Genomic DNA, 22,464 nt, shown 5'->3' on the forward strand with positions numbered 1-22,464 from the left:
TCTTGACTAGATTTTCAACAGCCTTTGTACAGCACAGTTCCTGTACCCTACTATCCTTTCCCTGTCTCATTGGAACATACCTATGCAGAACGCCACGCAAATATCCCCTCAACATTTGCCACATTTCTTCCCTACATTTCCCTGAGAATATCTGTTCCCAATTTATGCTTCCAAGTTCCTGCCTGATAGTCTCATATTCCCCCTTACTCCAATTAAACACTTTCCTAACTTGTCCGTTCCTATCCCTCTCCAGTGCTATGGTAATGGAGATAGAATTGTGATCACCATCTCCAAAATGCTCTCCCACTATAAAAGCTGACCCCTGACCAGGTTCATTTCCCAATACCAGATCAAGTACAGCCTCTCCTCTTGTAGGCTTACCTACATATTGTGTTGTACATTTTTATAATTCAATGGTTTGTTTCTGGAATGTGAGACTACCATTATAGAAATAAATCAAAGAGGTTTGGACTTTGAATTATAAAAATGTACAACACAAAGTCCAAATCTCTTTGATTTATTCCTGTGAAGGTAGTCTCTCACTGCAGAAACAAGCCATTGAATTATAAAAATGTACAACACAATGGTTTGTTTCTGGAATGAGAGACTACCATCACAGGAATAAATCAGAGATTTGGACTTTATTCCCCAGAGTGTAGGAGAATCAAGGGAGATTGATACAGGCATACAAAATTGTGAGGGACAGAGCGGGAATAAAGGGGGCCTATTCTGGCTAGCAGTAGGTGCCTATTAGTGTTCTACAGGGGTTGGTACTGGGACCGTTTCTTCTCACATTATTGATGGCTTTGCGGCCAGGTTTGCAGATGATATAACGACAGGTGAAAGAGCAGGTAGTGTTTCAGAATCAGCATGCCTGCATAAGGACTTAGACAGTTTATGAGAATGAGCAAAGAAGTGGCAGATGGAATATATTGTAGGGAAGTGTATGGTCATGCACTTTGGTAGAAGGAATAAAGGTGTAGACTATTTTCTAAACGGGTAGAAAATTGGAAAATCAGAGGTACAAAGGGACTTGGAAGTCCTTGTGCTGGTTTCCCTAAAGGTTAACTTGCAGGTCAAGTCTGTGGTGAGGAAGGCAAATGCAATATTAGCATTCATTTTGAGAGGACTAGAATATAAAACTAAGGATTTAATGCTGAGGCTTTATAAGACATTGGTTAGACTGCAGTTGTGAGAATTGTGAGCAGTTTTGGGCCTCTTATTTAAGAAAAGATGTGCTGGTGTTGGAGAAGGTCCAGAGGAGATTCATGAGGATGATTCTGGGAATGAAAGGGTTAATGTATGCGGAGTATTTGATGGCTCTGTGCCTGTACTTGCCGGAATTTTAAATTAAGGTTATATCATCCTTATGAACTGATTTCAATAGTTTTTATCACCAATGAACAAACTAATCCATGACTGTCTACTCTTTAATCCTTGATAAACAATGGTACAGTACATCATTAGCCATCCTCTGGCACACTCGTGTCACCAGCGAATATTGGACAGTGATGGTCCACCCATTATTCCACCCATTAACAGTCTGAGATTCTGTTCGTCCAGCTTAGTTCACAGTTCCAAGAAAATTTATGGTTGAAGTATGTATATGTTACCTAATACTACCTTGAGATTCACTTTCCCTCTCTTCAAAGATGCTTCAGCCCAACAATGTTTATTCTATCTAATATTTCAGCTATGTTCATATCATTGGGAAGAGTAAAATCAATCTGTTTCTGATCTACATGCCTAAACAGACCAATTTGGATCTAATTTTCACAAGTTTCATCATGCTGGGGATATTAAAGATCTATAAATGATTTTAAACTATTTTGCAAAGGGAATAAATTACTATGAAGTCAAATGATTATTTAAAATGGTTCTGTAGGCAAATATCATCCACCTCTCAGGCAACAATTTGTCAGCAGTTGCTGCATACCTGGAAGAGAGCTTTAGCAGCATCATAATCCTGCAGATCTTCATATATACGAGGCTCCCCTTCGTGCATAAATGTCCGGTAGTCTCCAAACAGAATCGGGTTCCTGGTGGCTTGCTCTAATACATTTGGGAAATGGTCTTCTATTAATTGGTTGATATTTCCTTCAACCTGAAAATATGGAAATGAAAAAATATCTTGAAGGATAGAGCACAACACAAACAAAATGGGGTTTCACAATTTCCTTGTTAACTCCTAATAAATTATTTGTTTAAATAGAGGGATATATTTTGAAGATGTAAACTAAAGATGAACTATGAAACATGCTGGGCAGAATGTGGGAAAACATGGGAATTAAAAACTGCAGGAAGTTTTAGGTATTGAAAATGGTGACACTAGTTCACTGATCTTTATACTAACCAGCATTTTGTCCATTTCATTAATGAGCCTGTCATGAAACACTCGAAGACATTCATTCCTCCAGAGCCTGACCATCTGTCCAACTGTTTGAAACCTTGGTAAACATTGGAAAAAGAAAAGCACTTTGTGAATATGGGAGTTGGGAAACAATTGTTCATATTTACACAAAGGTTTGTAGAAATCTGAGACTTGCACTTTTAAAAGTACAGTCGAATGACCAAAACCAATAGATTATGTAAAGTGAAGGATATAAATTGGGCTAATGATGATACAGTCAAGCCCTAATTTAGATTGAATGGATTCCCCTTTTCCAACAATGCTAATTCTACAGTGATTCTATCCAACACTACATTCAAATTACACCCTTATACAGCCACATTCTGATGGAACCTTGTAGATAGGCATCATGAGTGAGTCAGTAAGGCCTGTTCCTGTGCAATACAGCTCTGCAATTCCATGTGACTGCATTAGGCTTTTATCCCTCAACATCTTACCTATTTCAGTACTTTTCCAAATGACTCTCAAACATTGTGAGGGCATCTGCATTTACCACCTCCTTTGGCAATTCATTCCAGAGTGATCCTCCACAGACATCCCACCCTCATTCCTTGAGATAAGGCCAAGTATAGACCCCCTCTAGTAGGGCTCCCAACATACTGCTTCAAAACACCTGTTTACAAAGTCCCTTGCAGCAAGGCAATGCCATCATTACTGGGGAAGCACAAGTGATGCTAAACATTGCTGCTGGACTATGAATAGATGCTGAACTGGTTAATTCCAGCAGGACAAGTCAAATAGTGACGAGCAAAAACAAGGGAAAGAAAAACTGTCTGTTTTGATACAAGATGAATACTAGCAGTCTATTGCATTAATTAATGTACCAGCCAAGGGGCTGCACATTTATGAGAGATATTCCAGTTCAGGAACATGAACCAGCGTCATCAGGTTACATTACGTTGGCTCCCGTGGGCTGGCCACATCACTTGCATACACAAGATGGCACTCCCAAAACATGTGTGATATTCCAAGCTCTGTGATTCAGGATATCATCAAGTGGACAGAATTAAGGATTCTGAAAGCCTTATTGAAAAAGTGTGGCAGCTTCCTGATCTGTGAGAGACCCTAGTCAAAATGGAGAATGAATATTTGTCAGATATTGAGAAGCTCTAGTCCATGCCAGGGGAAGCCAGATCTCCAATCAAGTTGTAATTGTCTCAGTCATTCACACCCCACAATGCTAGCCCTCCTGTTTTCACCACATACAAGCCCAATGTGGCTTGTTGCTTGCGGTCTCATAAGAGTCATTTTTTCTCCACTATAAGTTCTTAGTTGGATATCTGAAGGCTTCAGTTCAGTATTGATGAAATGCCATTCAAACTCATTTTGTGGAATGACTGAAGGAGCTGAGCCAGTGTCCTAATCCATTTTAATTAATTTGTGATTCACTTCTGGTGTAAGCCATTTTGCTTGTCTCTTGTAAGTTTTCACACAGTAAATCTCAGGATTACGTAATCCTGTGTCACTCTCACCATTATCAGATTTTTCATCAACAGCATGCAGTTTTGTGTTCTTTTTAAAACTGCAACTTGACTTTATATCTTTTTCTCTACCCTGTGCAGTCCATTCATTTTTGTCTGCCCAACACATGCTTTGTATGTGTCCTACTTTGTTGCATTTTCTGCAAGTTTCGCCTTTAAACCTGCATTGGTCTGGTGTATGTGAGCCCTGTCAATGGTAACATGATTTGTTCAGCCAGGCAGGTCTCTGTTTAGATGTTGCAATTTTGTTCACGCTCACTTCCATTCCTGAATGCAACTCAATTGCATCTCCGTCTGCTGTTTCCATTGACACAGAGATTTCAACTGCTCTTTTAAATGTGAGTTGTGCTTCAGTTAAGGATCCATTTTTGAATGCTTTCTTGTAAGGTTCCACAAATTGAACGATCTCTCAGTGTATCAATAAGCCCATCAATGACCTGTAATGCTCTGACAATTTCTTCAATTCAGCCACGGGTTGCTGAAATGGGTTCCCCTTCCTTTTGATTCCGCTTATGAAACCTATAGCATTCTGCTATCAACAATAGTTTCGGTTCCAAAGGTTCCTGCATTGCTTTCACGCTATTAGCAAAGTTCATTTGTCTGGTTTGATTGGAGCAGTTAAATGTCTAAGCAAACTGCTTGCTTTTCCATCTATTACACTCAGTAAAACTGGCACTCGCTTTTCATTGGCTATTCCATTTGCTTCAAAATACTGCTCAATTTGTTCAGTATACATACCCATTATCTATTGCGCAATTGAACGTGTCCGTCTTTCCAATGCAGCCAGCCATTTCTGCTTCTTAAAAATTTATTATTATAACACGGTACTCACTGTTTATGAACCCATGGATTTTATCCGTCTTCTGCCTTTTTTTAAAACTCGAATGTCTCTCTCCTCTTGCAAAGAAAAAAAAGCACTGCGCTTTTTTTAAACTCAAGCATATCGCTGCACTTCAACAGGTAGGTAGTCATCTTGGGTTCATTTTAAAACTTATTCCTTGCTACTATTATGCTTTGGAACTCCAGAAACTAATCAAAAGGTAAACACTGGGAGCCCAAGGATAAACTTATGTACTTCACTTTCATTTTTAGTAGGGTACACACATATGATGTGATAGCATAATAACACATGTCATTCATGTACTTTGAGATATAGCCCATAATTAATTATGTAAACAAGAAATGCTTAATCAAACAATATGTTTACAATATTAATCAAATATTATTTAAATATTAAATACACAACACTTTTACCTTTACCATAAGCTCCCTAATCAAACATGGAACAATATTTCCCTTTTGATAAGCCTTTTCTATTTCCTCTTGTAATTTGTAGCCCACATCCTGACCACTGTTTGGAGGCCTGTATCCAACTCCCTTCAGGGGCTTCTTACCTTTGCAATTTCTTAAATCTACCCACGAGGATTCTTCATCTTCCAATCCTATGTCACCTCTCTCCAAGGATTTGATTTCAGTTTTACCAACAGAGCCACCCTACCGCCTCTGTCTATCTGTCAATCCTTTCAAAACAATGCTAATCCTTGGATGTTAAGCTCCCAATTATGATCTTCTTTTAGCTATGTCTCACAGATGTTTCACTTAGGCTTTCAGATGCCCGGAGGATGTGAGACATGCTACAGAAATGTTAGCATCCACGATTCACGAGCCAATCAGAGACACGTCTATAACCTTCAATGACTCTCACCTTTCAGGAGTAGCAAGGACCAGTCCACTGAACACCCTGGACAAGTCTCGCAGATTGAAGATGTAGTGAAACTTTGAAGGAGTTGGAGGCAGGTCCTGTACAATCTTGCTGTAGAGTTGTAGAGTAGCAGAGGTCACTTTAACACAGATTCCTTGTACTTCTTCAGTGAAAGGCTGAGCAACAATCAGTAATGGGATTAGTCACACGTCACTGTACTGCCTATTCCTTTGTCTCTTCCTACCATTACACCCCTCCCTCTTTCCCATCATCAAGGCTCTCCACCTTTGTGATTAAATCAGGGAGTCCCCAGTTCAGGTCATATCGGCCGTGTTCCATTCACCTTGTTATCCTCATCATGCAGGACTAATTCCAGTTCAAGCTTCAACCTTCAGAGGGAATAAGTTCCAAAATTCCACCTTGATTTGGTGGACCTTCTGGCTGTTGTCACTCTCAACTGGAACAGCTCTAATTCTAACACCTTACCCTGATTGAACCTGCCCCTCCACTAATCACAAGGGTCTCTATCAACACTCCAGACCAAGGATCCATTACATTTTCCCCATACCAGTAGGGTTTCCAGCGAGCATGCCTGGAATTACATCAGTTTGAGTGAATTGTGCATACTGTGTTAGCCAGCATGCTAACACAGTACAGTTCACCCAATGGCATTAACTCTTTATAAATGCATTCATTTCTTTCCCCTCTCTTTCAGTGTCTGATTCAACTGCAAATCGTCTACAAGAATGGACTCCGCTTTCTGCTTTCTGAAGGGATCACTCCTTACATGCCTTCCTTGTCCATTCGTCCCTCCCCACTGATATTCCTCCTGCAACTTATCCTTTGCAAGCAGAACAAATGCTACACCACACGTCCTCCCACACTACCATTCAGGGCCCCAAACAGTCCTTCCAGGTGAGATCAGACTTCACCTGTGAGTCTGTTGGTGTCACTATTGCGTCTGGTGCTCCCGGTGTGGCCTCTTGTATATCAGTGAGACCCAACGTAGATTGGGAGACCGCTTTGCCAAGCACCTACGCTCCATTCGCAAGAAGCAGGATTTCCCAGTGGCCACCCATTTTAACTCCACTTCCCATTCCGATATGTCAATCCATGGGATCCTCTACTGTCACGATGAGAGGCCACACTCAGGTTGGAGGAACAACACCTTATATCCTGTCTGGGTGGCCTGATGGCATAAATATCGATTTCTCGAACTTCTGGTAATGCCCCCCCCCCGCCCGCCTTCACCATTCTCTCACCTTATCTCCTTGCCTGCCCATCGCCTTCCTCAAGTGCTCCTCCCCCTTTCCCTCCCATGGCCTTCTGTCCTCTCCTATCAGACTCCCCCTTCTCCATCTCTGTATCTCTTTCGCCAATCAACCTCCCAGCTCTTTACTTCATCCCTCCCACTCCCTGTTTCACCTATTACCTTGTGTTTCTCTCTCCCTTCCCCCCACCTTTCAAATCTACTCCTCATCTTTTCTCCAGTCCTGCCAAAGGGGCTCGGTCCTAAACGTCCACTGTACTTTTTTTCCATATATGCTGCCTGGCCTGTTCCTCCAGCATTTGTGTGTGTTACAAATCTTCCACTATAGTTTCTCGTTTATTTTGAAACAGGCTCTTCAGCCCAATTTCCCCATGCCAACAATGTCTATCTGAGCTAGTCCCATTTCTGTTGCCCTGGTTACACTTCAGTTCACACTTCAGAGCCATTGAAAACAAGATAGTTTGAACAAAAGACTGCAGAATCAAACATGATTAACAGGGCAAATACTCGACAATACTTAAATCAGATTTCCTTCTGTCTTGGTCACAGGAGTAATTTTGTGCATCTGTCACTATCTCGCTTGATCTTAAGTAATAAATACAAAACCTTCAAGCTGTCTGTTCTTCGGATGTCACGTGAAGCAACAGAGATCTATTACCAAACTTTAATTCCAGCAACAACCCTTTTTTAATTAAGCAGCAATCCGGATGAAAGGATTAGTGAAGTTACCCTATAGATTAAGTACAAGAATTGGTTTCTTTACCATCGTGTGTCCCTTCAGAATGGAAGAGTAAATCGAAAATAATGATTCCTCTGATGGAAATATTACGTTGAACACACAGAAGAGCGAGATAAATCTGGGATCCACTTCATTACGTCCACCTCCAGCTTTTCCCATTGCAGCAATAAAGCCCAGGTCCTTCAGGATTTTATAATTCAACTCCTTGCCACGATCATACATGCCACCTTTCTCCAGAAGGAGTTTCAGCAGAGCGATGGGTTGTTGTGTACCATACTCATCCACCTAGTTTTCAACAATCAACAAAGGCAAGTCAACTTTGCAACAACAGAGATTTTTTTCAGAAGGGAAATTCTTTAACCAAACATGGGCTTCTATAAAAATGCGTTTATTTTTGTAACCATGGAGGTCTCACCAGATGCAAAAGGGATAATTTTAGTCTTCCACTGCTAGGAAGTAGGCAGAAAGAAATGGGTGATTACGATGCACAGGAAAGTGGACAGTGCAGGAATCCTGTGACTGTCCATCTCCCTCCCAACCCCACCCCAACAACTATACCGTCTTTGACACTGCTTGCTGAGTTGTTTTCTCAGGAAAATGAAGCAAATACCACGAGTGTAACACAATGGGTGGTTTTGCTATACAAGAGAGGACTGAAAGCGTATAGAGCTACAGCTGAAGGGGGACCTTTTCTATGGAGAACAGACAAAGGTTTCTAGGGTCAAGGATGTCTAGTGGATGCAGAGCAGAAAGGACAGAGTGAAAAATTCCCTATGATAGAAAGTGATACCAACATAGATAGAAAAACTGATGAAATCCTGGAGGACAAATTCAATGATTTAAGAATAAATTAAAAAGCAGGATCTCCAAAGTCTCAGGATAACTTCCAGAGCTAATGAGTGCCACAACAGGAAAAAGTAAATCAATTGTATGGCTGAAGTAGTGTGCAGAGGGGAGGGATCTGGATTGTGACTTGGAACCGGTTCTGGGGAAGGTGAAACCTGCACAGTTTGCACCCAATGAGAGTGCTTGCCTGGGATGTTGGTGTGGGTTTAATCTAGAATGGCTGGGGAATAGGAATCTGAGCATGTAGCCAGAGGGGATGAAAAGAAAGAAGAATAAGTGAAATGCAAAAGCAGACTACAGGGAAATCAAGAAGCAAAATGGGCCACAATACAAAGAAAAGATGATTAAAAATGACAATAAGGTAAACATACAGATCTTAGTGCAGGTAGCATTTGCAATAAGGTGGATGAACAAACAGCAAAATGGAGATGCAGGTCACTGCAGAGACATGTTGGAAGGAGGTCAAAGCTGGGAACTTAGATATTAACAAATATTGGTAAGATCAAATGAGGTAACAAAGCTATGACAAATAGAATATAATACAGTTTTTTATGAAGTTATTCACTTTGGAAGGAAGACAGAAAAATATTATTTAAATGTAGAATTATTTTGAGAAAGTACAAAAGGAATATGGGGTCTTTGTGCAGAAAACAGAAAGCTGGTGCTAACAGGAACGTTGGCTCTTATTTCAAGGGGAAATCAAGGATTTAACTAATAAAGTCTCACTGCACAGGGCATTAGTGGGATCACATCTAGCGTGTTTAAAATAAAGAAATATCATTGAGTGTAGTTCAGAGACAGATATAGAGGGATTGTCCTTTGAGAAAGGTTAAACAGACTGAGATTCAACTCACTGGAGTTTAGAAGAACAAGAGGGAATCTTATTGAAGCAGAAGGTTCTGAGGGTAAATATTGAGAGGATATCTCCTTTTCTGAGAGGGGACAGAACAAGAGGGTATGACCACAGTATCAGGGCACACTCATTTAAAAGTGGGATAAAGAAGACCTTCTCCTCTCAGTTGGTTGAGACGTTTTAGAAGTGTGGGCATGTGGGCACAGACTCTACGTTTACTTTTAAGCTACAATCCATCTGAATGGTGGAGCAAACATTACTACTGTTACAGCCACTTCTGATCTTTTGGGAAGCAGGGGACCGATTCAGAGGCTGGGATATTCCAGCACAGAGAAGAGAGGTTCTGAAACTGTGGTGATAATCTTATTTCCCTGTCAAAAACAAACAAGTTTGCTGTTCAATGATTCTAGTTTGACAGTCAATCAAGTTTCCCAGACATTATCTCTTCCCATCAGGCAGAAATTACTTATGCCTGAAAGTACGTACCACCTCCCCCAAGGACAGCTTCTACCCCACTATTAACAGGCTCTTGAACGGACCTCTTGTACAATAAGATAGATTCTTGGACTCACAATCTACCTCATGATGATATTACACGCTATTGTTTACCTGCACAGCACTTTCTCAATAGCTTTTACTCTTTATTAGAGGATGTTTCCAATGGTGGGGTGGGGTGGGGGGGGGGTAGAACCTAGAAACAGAGAATGCAGACTCATAACAGGGCAAGGTCTTTTCAGAACAAGATGAGGAGGAATTTCTTTAGCTAGAGAGTTGTAAATCCGTGGAATTCATTGCCACTGGCAGCTGTGGAGGCCAAGTGATTGGGTATATTTAAGGCAGAGGCTGATAGATTCTTGATTAATCAGGGCATGAAAGGATACAAGGAGAAGGCAGGGGACTGGGGTGGGAGGGAAAATGGATCAGCCATGATGAAATGCCAGAAGTACTCAATGGGCTGAATGGCCTAATTCTGCTCCTATATCTTATGGCCATAATTCTACATTGTTATTATTTTATCTTATTCTATCTCAATGCACGGTGTAACGATTTGATTTGTACAAACAGTATGCAAGACAGGCTTTTCACTATATCTCGGTATATATGATAATAATAAATCAATAAACTAATCTGGTGAATATCACAAGTACCTTCTTCACATCAGCTGCTTTCAATACACCTTATGTAACTAATGGCAGTTCATGCAGCCAAAGGTGAAATAATGTGGCTATTTGCTGAATATCCTCTGCATTCATCATTTTCCCACTATTCGACTGACAGGTTGATTTCCTATTGTCATTGGTGCAGCAGAGTGAAGAGTGGTCCAGTATAGTGACTGGAGCTTAAACATTCTTTCTAACCCGAACCCTTATGTATTAGTATCCCATCAAAAATATACAATATAAAGGTTCCACCTACCCTTGGCATGTTCATATCATCAATGAAGACCAAGAGACTCTTTCCCACAGGTGGCCCATAGGTAACTTTGGTGCGTTTCTCTACATTGGCCTCCAGGTTTCTTTGTACATTCATTGACGTGGTCCGAGAGGAAAAGTTGATAGTCAACAGCAGCTGAGAGATCAAACAAACATACTCAGATTTAAAACTGCAACAGAAGCCACATCAACCTGCTCTTCCATTCAATAATATCATGTTTGTTCCAAAATTTTCTCATAACACATTCATGTCATTTCTCATACACTTTGATTTCCTAAGTGAAAATGTAATTTCTCTTAATCTTATTCAAGGAGACAGGGTCCACAGCTTTCAGGGAGAAGGAATTCCAAACATTCGCAAACCTCTGAGAGAAGAAACTTCCTCACCTGAGTGTTAAATGGAACCTCCTACAGTGAGACGGTCTGCTCTGGTCCTAGGGACCCTGACAGTGAGACACTCCTACAGTGAGACGGTCTGCTCTGGTCCTAGGGACGCTGACAGTGAGACGCTCCTACAGTGAGACAGTCTGCTCTGGTGCTAGGGACGCTGACAGTGAGACGCTCCTACAGTGAGACAGTGTGCTCTGGTCCTAGGGACGCTGACAGTGAGACACTCCTACAGTGAGACGGTCTGCTCTGGTCCTAGGGACGCTGACAGTGAGACACTGAAGATCCTCAGTGTACCTTCAGTTTGCAATGTTTGTATTCCCACTCTCTGACTCCTCCTATTGTACCCCACAGTGACCTCGGGTTCAGCTTGTCTGATATATTTCTTTGTCCTACCCATAACCAAACCCCGTCACTTTTTCCCAGCATGTCTTTTTCTCTCCTAGTTCTGACAATATGAATTGTTATTCTGTTTCTTTCTTCCAGATGCTGCCTCACCTGCTGAGTTTTTTCAGCATTTTCTGGTGTTACCATTGCTGAAATAACAGCCAGCATTCCTCTGGTTCTCAGTTGAATGGTACATCTGTGTGCTGCCTTAATGCACAGGGATCCCTAAATCACTTTATGATGCAGCTTTCTGCTATCTCCATTTATCACTCTTCCCTCCAAAGTGAACAGCTTCATAGATTTGCCACCTTCTTTCCCATTCACTAAACCTATCCCTATTTCTCTATGAACCATATATATCCTCCTCAACATTTGCCTTACTTGCCCCACCTTCACTTTTTGCATCATCCACAAACTTGGCTACAACGCAGTGACTTTCTTCCTCCACGTTATTAAAACAGCTGGGTGTCAGCACCAATCCCTGTGGAGTCGCACAGGTTCCAATTTGCCAATCTGTAAATGGACCCCTTGCCCCAACTTGCTGTTTCCAGCTAATTAACTGGCCCTGTATCTTGTCTAGCAAAGTAACATTATGATGAATATTTTGAAAATCAAAATATCTTACATCTTGTAAATGTTAGCAGACCTAAATATTTTGTCCTCTGTTCTCCAGTTGGTCCCATAATAAGAGACCTGGGAAGCTCTCCTGAAAACCTCTATGGACATTTGAATGGCTACTGTGTCCAATTTAATTAACACAGTCTACATAAAGATTAAAGTAAATCATTATTATGGTGCTACTGTAATCAACACCATTGTTTACTGTTAGGGACCTGTACACTACTCCCATCCGTTATCTCTTGCTCTTGCAAATTGCTTAACAGCACCCAATGCCATCATCTAATACTACCCAACACCATCGTTTAACACCGCCTACCATCATCTAACCAACACCATCGTTTACCACCCAATACCATCTAACTAACACTATCGTTTAACACCTCCCAATTCTATCTAACTGATGCCATCGTTTAACGCTACCCAGCATCATATAGCTAACACCATCGTTTGCCACCCAATACCATCTAACCAATGCCATCGTTTAATATCACCCAACATCATCTAACCAGTGCTATCATTTACCACCCAACACATTGTTTAACACCTCCCAACACTAGCTATCTGCTGCCATTGTTTAACACTGCCCAACATCATCTATCCAACACCATCTAACCAACACTATCATTTAATAGCTCCCAACACTATTTAGCCTCTGCCATCATCTAACACCACCCAACACCATCTAAACAATACCATTGTTTACCACACAACATCACCTAACCAATGCCATCATTTAACACCTCCCAACATCATCTAACCAATGCCATCAATTAACATCACCCAATGCCATTGTTTATTGTTTCAGACCTGTACACTACTCCCTTCACTGACTGTTATCCCTTGCTCCTTGCTAATTGTTTAACAGCACCTAATGGCATCTCAGCCCTCACAACTGTACTCATTCCATCACTTAAAATGCTCTGAGATAACTCTGCTATACTTTCCTGTCAGTCATTCCTAAAACTCAAACATCTTTGAATATTAAGCTCTCAGCCTTGATCCTTCTGTTACTGTAATGGCTTTTAAACCATACAGATCGATGATAATTAAACTTGAACTTGATACAGATCTATGTCTAATACTTAATAGATTTTGTTTCAGATACATTTAGATACAGACCTTTTAATTCTGTTTTCTTACCACTTTCCCATATACTACTTCCCCCTGTTGGATAGGCTGTAGCTCAACTCCTCACCACGTGTTCTGTTTTTGCTTTCAATTTATGTATTTTCTTCCACCCTTGATTTTCTCTCCTGTAACTCTTGGTCAGGGACCATATACTTTCCATACTAACTTAAACTCGCCCTAACACCACAAACAAATACTTCACATGGATATCAGCCCTGTCCTTGACTCGTGTAACAGCCTAGCATTTTCTCTGGAACAAGTCCCAAAGCCTCAGGAATTTAGATCCCACCTTCTGACACCACTTCTTTAGCCTTATTTTATCTCACTCTCTATTTCTGCTGTCATTGGCATGTGGCCCTGGGTAATTCTGAGATTATTACACTTCTCTTTGCTATAGATAATAATATCATACAAGGAAATTGATGAATTACGGAAGTGAGCCGAGCGGCAAATGGATTTTAACGCAAGTAAAGGTGATGTGATCCATTTTGGAAAGTCAAGCATACTGTAGATGGTAGAAACTACAGAGTGTAATGGAACAAAGGGATCTAGGAGAATAAGTGTATAGTTCATTAAAAGTGTCATCATAGGTGAAAAAGGCCATCAGTCTGGGCATAGGAGTTAGGTCACTATATTACAGTTGTATATGACATTGGTGAGGTCACACCTAGAGTGCTGTTTGCTTGGTTACTCTTTTATATGAAAGACATCACTATGCTGGAAAGTGTGCAAAGAAGATTTACAAAAATGTTGAGGGCCTGTTTTCTAGGGAGAAGTTGGGTAAACTAGGACTTTTTTCCATGGAGCACAGGAGACTGTGAGGTAATCATTGTTAGGGTGAATGCACTATCTTTCTCTCACGGAAACAGAATCAGACTCTAGCGGTATATGTTTAAGATGAGGGGGAGCAAATTTGAAAGGGATCAATGAATGAGCCACCGGCAGGTACATTAACAGCACTTAAGACACTGGGACAGGTACACAGATTGTAAAGGTTTAGAGCAATATGGGCCAAATACAGGGCAAATGAATCTAGCACAGGTGGACATCTTGGTCAAGATGGACAGAAGGGCATGTTTCCTTGCCGTATCACTCTCAGACTCAATCAGTGTAATATCAGCTTCTCTATTCTCCCCACCAGTGATCAATTAGCTTCAGCACAGGCTTTTTATTTCTCTATTTAGTGTCTCTGCTACAAAGTCAACAATCCCAAGTGGTTTCTTACCATCTCATCAATTTATTCTGCCGTTAAAGGATATGTGACTGGACACCCACCATCATGGGACTTCCCAGTGGAAGCAGGCCAGTTCCCTAACTTCCTTGTCTCCAGTACAAAATAATGCAATGAGTGTGCATTCCATCCACTGAAGACGAGGAGGGAGAGAGTAAGGAAATCTTTTCTTGAGAAACAAATACTGTATATACAAGATAAAAAGCAGTAGATCTCAGCCACGTACAGTAACGTCTGTGTTAAGATTTTTAAGGAAGTTTTGCGTCGTGGCAGTTTTGGAGGTTCCCGATTCTCCCACCAGTAGTACAGGATGTTTAATTTTCACCATCTCTCCAAGCAGCCAACTGATACGTGTGGTGTCGACGGTGGGAACTGCAAAAAATTCAGCAGAGTTCAGTAAGGTAAGGCCACATCAGTTCATTTCAATACTTGCATTTACTGAGAATATTATCGTTGAGAATTTTTCCTGCCAATTATTTCTACCATTGCTACATTCGCACCCACTAATTCACCAGCATTAGCCCTCCTCCACACTCCTGAAGTGGCGGTGCAGGAAGAAACTACAATTGACATTTAAGCAGCTTGTCTTGGATTCCAATGTAGGAATACATCTAACAAAATTTAAAGGGGGTGCACAATGGCTGATTCTGCTGCACCACAACTCAAGTGACGCGAGTTCGATACTTAGTGCATAGTTGGCATGTTCACTCTGTAACCACATGAATCAATTTAAAATAATTAACCTGCATTGCAAAATATATTTCTCCATTACCCTAAACAAAGTTTCTTTACAGTAACAAATTTTTATTCTGCCGATGAAGTACATTTAAGTGAAGTCAGCAAATCAGGCAGTGTCTATGGAGGGAAATAAACAGTCAATACTTCAGCCTGAGACCATTCATTCGGACAACGTGAACCATCAACTGTTTATTCATCTCCATTGGTGCTCCCTGACCTGCTGAGTTCCTCCAGTATTTTGTGCATGCTGCTCTGGATATTCAGCATCTGCAGAGTCTCTTTTGTCTCTCAGGTGAAGTGGAGTGTGCATGAACACAAACAAAAACTCCAAAATATCTGACGACCAACACTAGTGCACCTCAAGGATGCGTACTTAGCCCACTGCTCTACTCTCGCTACATCCACGATTGTGTGGTTGGGCACAGTTCAAATGGCATATATAAGTTTGCTGATGACACAACTATTGTTGGTATAACTTTAAATGGTGATGTGGAGGTATACCAGAGTGAGACAGACCAGCTGGTTGAGTTCAAATGTTCAAAGTTCAAAGTAAACTTATTATCGAGGTACGAAGTACAACACCTTAACTGTTGTTAATGTACCTGCCTCAACCATATACGTGTCACCATACACAACCCTGAGATTCAGTTTCTTGAGGGCATAATCAAAATATCCAAACGCCATGATAGAATCAATAAAATAATAAAAAGATTGATAAAGAAAGAAGAAGAAGAATCAATAAAAGACCGCACCAACAGGACAGACAAGCAGTGTGCAAAAGGCAACGACAGTACAAATACAAAAATAAAGAAATAATAAAAATAAATAAATAAACAATAAATATCAAGAGGGCCAATAACTGCTCTTGAACCTGGTGGTGTGAGTCCCAAGGCTCCTGTACCTTCTTCCTGATGGCAGCAGCGAGAAGAGAGCATGATCTGGATGGTGGCGGTCCTTGATGATGATGAGCGTGGACAGCACTCCACGTTCAATAGTAGGGAGGGCTTCACCTGTGATGGACTAGGCCATACCCAATAATTTTTATAGGATTTTCCATTCAAGGGCATTGGTGTTTCCATACCAGGCTGTGATACAGCCAGTCAATACACTCTCCATTGCATATGTACAGAAGTTTGTCAAAGTTTTAGATGCCGCGCCAAATCTTTGCAAACGTCTAAGGAAGCAGAGGTGCTGCTGTGCTTTCTTCGTAATTGCACTTACTTGCTGGGCCCAGGACAGGTCCTCTGAAATGATAGAACTCAGAAATTTAAAGTTACTTACCCTCTCCATCTCTGATCTCCCAAGAAGACTGGTTCATGACCTCTGGTTTCATCTTCCTGAAGTAAATAATCAGCTCCTTAGTCTCGCTGACATTGAGTAAGAGGTTGTTGCTGTGGCACCACTCTGCCCAATTTTCAATCTCCCTCCCATATGCTTATTCATCACCGCCTTTGATTCAGCCAACAACAGTGGTGTTGCCAGCAAACTTATATATGGCATTGAAGCTACGCTTAGCCTCACAGTCATAAGTGTAAATCATGTAGAGCAGGGGGCTAAGCACACAGCCCTGTGGTGCATCAGTGCTGATGGTGACTGTGGAGGAGATGTTGTTGCTAATCCAAACTGACTGGGGTCTGCAAGTGAGAAAATTGAGGATCTAATTGCACAAGGAGGTATCGGGGCCAAGGTCTTGAAGCTTATTAATTAGTTTTGAGGGGATGATAGTATTGAATGCTGATGTCTGCATCTTTGCTCTCCAGATGTTCCAGGATTGAGAGAACAGCCAATGAAATTACATCTGCCGTGGACCTGTTGTACCCGTACGCAAACTGGAGTGGATCCAAGTCGCTTCTCAGGCAGGAGTTGATATGTTTCATCACCAACCTCTCAAAACACTTCATCACAATGGATGTGAGTGCTACTGGATGATAATCATTGTGACAGGTTACCATGTTTTTTTATGCACCAGTATCACTGAAGCCTGCTTGAAGCAGGTGGGTACCTGAAGGCTGCCAAAGTGAGAGGTTAAAGATATCAGCGAACACTCCAGTCAGTTGATCAGTACAGGTCTTCAGTACTCAGCCAGGTACCCCATTTCGCTGGATGCTTCTCGTGGGTTCAGCTCCTGAACGATGCTCTCACGTCAGCCTCAGAGACTGAAAGCACAGGGACATCGGGGGCTGTCGGAGATTATGGCAGTTCCTCCACATTTGTGCATCGAAGTGGTGTCACAGCAACAACCTTCCACTCAACTTTACTAAGACAATGGAACTGATTGTGGACCTGGAAAAGCAAGTCAAGGGAACATACACCATCGAGGGATCAGAAGAGGAAAGGGTGAAGTTTTTGGATGTCAACATCTCTCGAAGAACTATCCTGAGCCCAACCTATTGATGCAATTATGGAGAAGGCATAATAGCAGCTATATTTCATTAGGAGTTTGAGGAAAATGGGTACGTCACCAAAGGCACGCAAAAATTTCTACAGATGTACGGTGGAGAACATTCTAACCGGTTGCATCACCATCTGGTATGGAGGCGCTACTGCAGAGGATTGGAATAAGCTGCAGAAAGTTGTAAACTCTGCCAGCTCCATCATAGGCATTTGCCTTCCCAGCATTCAGGACATCTTCAAAAGGCAATATTTCGAAAAAGTGGCATCCATCATTAAGGACCCCCATCACTCAGGACATGTCCTCTTCTCATTGCTGGAGGAGGTACAGGAGTCTGAAGACACACACTCAACGTTTCAGGAACAGCTTTTTTCCCTCTGCCATCAGGTTTCCGAATGGACAATGAACCCATGAACACTCACTTGGTCCTGCCATTGATAATCAACTATTCAGACTGTTACATAGAAAGACAATGACTTACCAAGAACATCTAAAAATTTTACTGCAGGGTTGTGGATATACTTAGACACAAGGCTGGACCATGGAATCCATTTCAGCTTCTCGCCATCAAAATGAAAATCATAAAGAGTTGGTAGCTGGCCTGTAATAAACAACACAACTCAGCCTCCTGCATCTAATCTTACCGAGATATAAATACAAAATCCGGCACCTTCCGGAATGGAAGCTCCACTCCACTCATAGAGTCAACAGTCAATTAAGAATATTGGGGTGTAGTAGTAGGAGTAGCCAGTCATATCTTTGCTTTTCGACATGAGGAAAAATCTCCTCTCAGCATGTTTGTCAAAGTTCTCAGAACCTTATAGGTTTTATTAAACTTACTTCTCACTCTTCCAAACTGCAAGTTCTATTACTCAGCCTTCCTTTATAAAACATAATGCCTTGATCTCAGGAAGCCTCTTGGCACTGCCCCCAGTGAGAGTTTATCCTTTTTTTAATAATGACACCATGCTGTATGTGGTCTCATCAACACCCTACAAACTGTAGAAAGACTTCCCTATATTCTCTTTCCTAATTGATTACCACGTCTGTTACTGTTGTGCGTCAACTGTAAGGACACACAGATCCCTTCCTGCTGAAACACCCTGAGGTCTTCCCCATTTTTGCTTTTCTAATATTCTAATCTCATGTAAAAAAAAACTGGGAATTTTTGGACGATTTTAAGAGAATAACTCTATTAACGTCAACCAATTACATTCATTTTTTGAAGTCATAATGACAGGTATGAAGATGCTTTTCAAAGTAGCTGATATGTTACACTTAACTGATGTCCAATGATGGGATCAAATATGAATAGCCTCCTTCTCTGCTGTCATTCCTCCCTTTCTTGGTGGCCTTCACCTACTCCATACCCTCCCCTATATCACCAGCTTCTTCCAGCCCCCGTGTACCCTGCCATTAAGCTCTGAGGTAATTTTCTACTGTAAATTACTCCCAGAATAGTTCAGAGAGGGACTGACAGGGAAGTGAGAGACAACAAGCCTCAGGAAGTGAATGACTTGGACTGATGGCAATGCTCTGAGAGCCGATGCATTCAATGGGCCAAATAGCTTCCTGCTGCATTGTAAGGAAACCCGAGATACCAGAGTAAGGACTGAATGAATAATACAGTTCATGAACACCAGTGGCTGTGCAGAGAGTGCTGCTGTCGCATCACCTGGGTTCCCGTGAGATCTCCAGTGCTGCCTACATGGAGATGCTATACTAGACCTTAAGAAATAGGAACATATTGAGTCCATTTGGCCCATCAAGTCTGCTCCGCCATTTAATCATGGCTGATCCATTTTTCCTCTCAGCCCCAATCTCCTGCCTTCCCCATATCTCTTCATGCTCTGACCAATCAAAAATCTATCAACCTCTGCCTTAAATATACTGTACATATATACTTACAGTTCCACAGCTGCCAGTGGTAAAGAATTCCACAGATTCACTACTCTCTGGCTAAAAAAAATTACTCCTCATCTCCATTCTAAAAGGATGCCACTCTATTTTGAGGTTGTGTCACCTGGTCTTAGATTCCCCCACCATAGGAAACATCCTCTCCATAGCCACTCTGTCAAGGCCTTTCACCAATCAATAGGTTTCAATGAGGTCACCTCTCATTCTCCTGAATTCCAATGAATACAGGCTCAGAGCCTTCAAGCACTCCTCATATGATAAGCCGTCAATCCTGGAATCATTTCCATGAACTTCCTTTGAACCCCCCTCCAGTTTCAGCGCGTCCGTTCTAAAATAAGGGGCCCAAAACAGCTCACAATACTCCAAGTGAGGCCTCACCAGTGCTTTATAAAGTCTCAACATTATATCCTTGCTTTTATATTCTAGTCCTCTAGAAATGAATGCTGACATTACATTTGCCTTTCTCACTACAGACTCAACCTGCAAATTAACCTTTAGGAAACTCGCATTTCAAGAATATTCTTTCTGTATTCTCCCGGCATTGTTTTCCCATGGGTGCTTCAGTTTCCTTCCAGATTCCAAAAATAGTTCAGTTAATTGGCTATTGTAAATTACCCCAATGTAGGCAGCTGGTAAAGAATAAGGGGGAGCATATAGGGAGAGAGTTTAAAAGAAGCAAGTGGTGGCTGTTGTCACATTTTGCACGCCACCGTTCCAGAGGAGACACCAGATTGCATAGGAGAGTTTAAGTGAAGTGAGCAGGGGAGTTGATAAATTTTACTGCCACAGCTCCCAAGGAAACATTGGATTGTATATAATTAGACACTTGGCAAGGGCCAACATAAAGGAGTTAGGTTTAAGCAGAGTGGCCATCGTGTGAGTGGGCCAGTGTTAAGAGTGGGGAGTTGAGGCTTTGGCAAGGAGAGGCGTAGCACATAGGTAGATTTTTTTTCATTATTTAATCTTTCTTTCTTATTGCACATTTCGAGCAGTGGGAATGCCAGGCAGGATAGAGTAATGCCTCTTTGGGGTGCAGGGAGGCGGGGGATCTCCTGTGCCCCTAATGACTATACCTGCAAGAAGTTCATCCAGCTGGAGCTTCCAACAGTCCACATTAAGATTAAGAACTGGATGAAATCTGGATCATTCGGGAGACTGAGGGGTCGACAAGCAGGGTGTACGTGGAGATAGTTACCCTCAAGGTACAGGACACAGGTAACTGGGTGAACATCACAAGAGGGTAAGAACAGCCGTTCAGAGTACCTCTGCGGCCATTTCCCACAATACAGGTGTTTCCCAAATAACACTTCGATTACTATCAGGGGGCATGACTTAACACAGGAAGGCCACAGCAGTCAGGACTCTGGCACTGAGTCTAGCTCTGATGGTCAGAAGGGAAGGGGGGAAGAAGAAGCAAGCTGTAGTGATAGAAAATTCATTGGTTAGGAGAAAAGAAAGGAGGTTCTGTGGATCCTGGATGGTTTGTTGCCTCCTGGGTAGTAGGGTCAGGGACATTTTGGATCGAGTCAGCAGCATTCTTCAGTGGGAGGGTGAGCAGCCAGAGGTCATGGTTCGCGTTGATACCAGTGGCATGTGTAAGATGGGTGACGAGGTCCTGCAAAGTGAGTTCAAGGAGTTAGGTGCTAAGTTAAAAGACAGGACCTCCAGGGTTGTGATCTCAGGATTGGTACTCATGCCACGTCCTAGTGAAGCCAGAAATAGGAAGATCATATAGTTTAATATGTGGCTAAGGAGCTGTTGCAGAAGGGAGACCAGAAGATTTTTGGATCATTGGGGTCTTTTCCAGAGAAGGTGCGATCGTGTGGATGGCCACAGGCTTTTTCCCAGGGCTGAAACAGCTAACATGAGGGGACATAGTTTTAATGTGCGGAGGGGATGTCAGGGATAAGTTTTTCTCACAGAGTGTGTGTGGAGTACACTGCCAGCGATGGTGGGGGAGGTGGATACAATAGTGCCTTTTAAGAAACCCTTAGATGGGTACATGGAGCTTAGAAAAACAGAGGGCTATGTGGTAGGGAAATTCTAGGTAGTTCTAGAGTAGGTTACATGGTCGACAGAACACTGTGGGCTGTAATGTGCTGTAGATTGCTATGTTCTATGTACAGAAGGGACGGGGTACTAATATCCTAGTGGGAAGGTCTGCTAGTGCTGTATAGAGGTGGGGTGGGGGGGGAGGTTTAAACTAGAGTTACAGGGGGATGGTAACCAGAAACATGTTGTTAAGCCTACATAAAAAGTCAGGAATTGAAAGGTCAAGTGTGGTGAGACTAACGTGATGCAAGGAGTATTGTAGGGAAGCTGCATGAACTTAGGGCATGGATCAGCATGTGGAATTATGACATTGGAGCCATTAGTGACGCTTGGTTGCAGGAGGGGCAGAATTGGCTATTCAATAAAAAAAATCAACGTATTAAAGTACAGAGATGGGATGTTATGTTGAAGTTGTTTAAGACATTGGTGAGACCTAATCAGAAGTATTGTGTCCAGTTTTAGTCACCTACCTGCAGGAAAGATGTAAATAATGAGAAAGTGCAGAGTAAATTTACAAAGTTGTTGCCAGGACTTGAGTACTTACGCTATAGGGAAAGGTTGAATAGGTTAGGACTTTATTCCTTAGAACGTAGAGGATTTGGGGGGAGATTTGATAGAAGTATACAAAATTATGAGGGATATAGATAGGGTAAATGTAAACAGGCTTTTTCCACTGGGTTTTGTTAAGGCTACAACTAGAGGTCATGGATTAAGGGAGAAAGGTGAAATGTTTAAAGGGAACATGAGGAGGAACTTTTTCACTCAGAGGGTGGTGAGAGTGTGGAATGAGCTGCCAGCAGAAGTGGTGGATATGGGGTTGATTTCAGAATTTAAGAGAAATTTGGATAGGTATATGAATGGGAGTGGTATGGAGGGC

At 41.9% G+C, this 22,464-nt stretch overlaps 1 protein-coding gene across 1 annotated transcript in view; it reads right to left on the reverse strand.

Moving 5' to 3' along the window:
* dnah10 (dynein axonemal heavy chain 10) overlaps positions 1 to 22,464 on the reverse strand; it is a 281,471-nt gene that overhangs the window by 79,756 nt on the left and 179,251 nt on the right. The window contains exons 44-50 of the mRNA XM_063073994.1: positions 18,100 to 18,219; positions 14,715 to 14,860; positions 10,718 to 10,870; positions 7,627 to 7,887; positions 5,597 to 5,769; positions 2,354 to 2,447; positions 1,937 to 2,104 (exon numbers count right to left, since the gene is read on the reverse strand). Of these exons, the coding sequence (XP_062930064.1) occupies positions 1,937 to 2,104; positions 2,354 to 2,447; positions 5,597 to 5,769; positions 7,627 to 7,887; positions 10,718 to 10,870; positions 14,715 to 14,860; positions 18,100 to 18,219 (1,115 nt within the window). The remainder of the gene's footprint in view (positions 1 to 1,936; positions 2,105 to 2,353; positions 2,448 to 5,596; positions 5,770 to 7,626; positions 7,888 to 10,717; positions 10,871 to 14,714; positions 14,861 to 18,099; positions 18,220 to 22,464) is intronic.

Source organism: Mobula hypostoma, chromosome 21, assembly GCF_963921235.1.
Source record: "Mobula hypostoma chromosome 21, sMobHyp1.1, whole genome shotgun sequence".
Lineage (NCBI taxonomy): Eukaryota > Metazoa > Chordata > Chondrichthyes > Myliobatiformes > Myliobatidae > Mobula > Mobula hypostoma.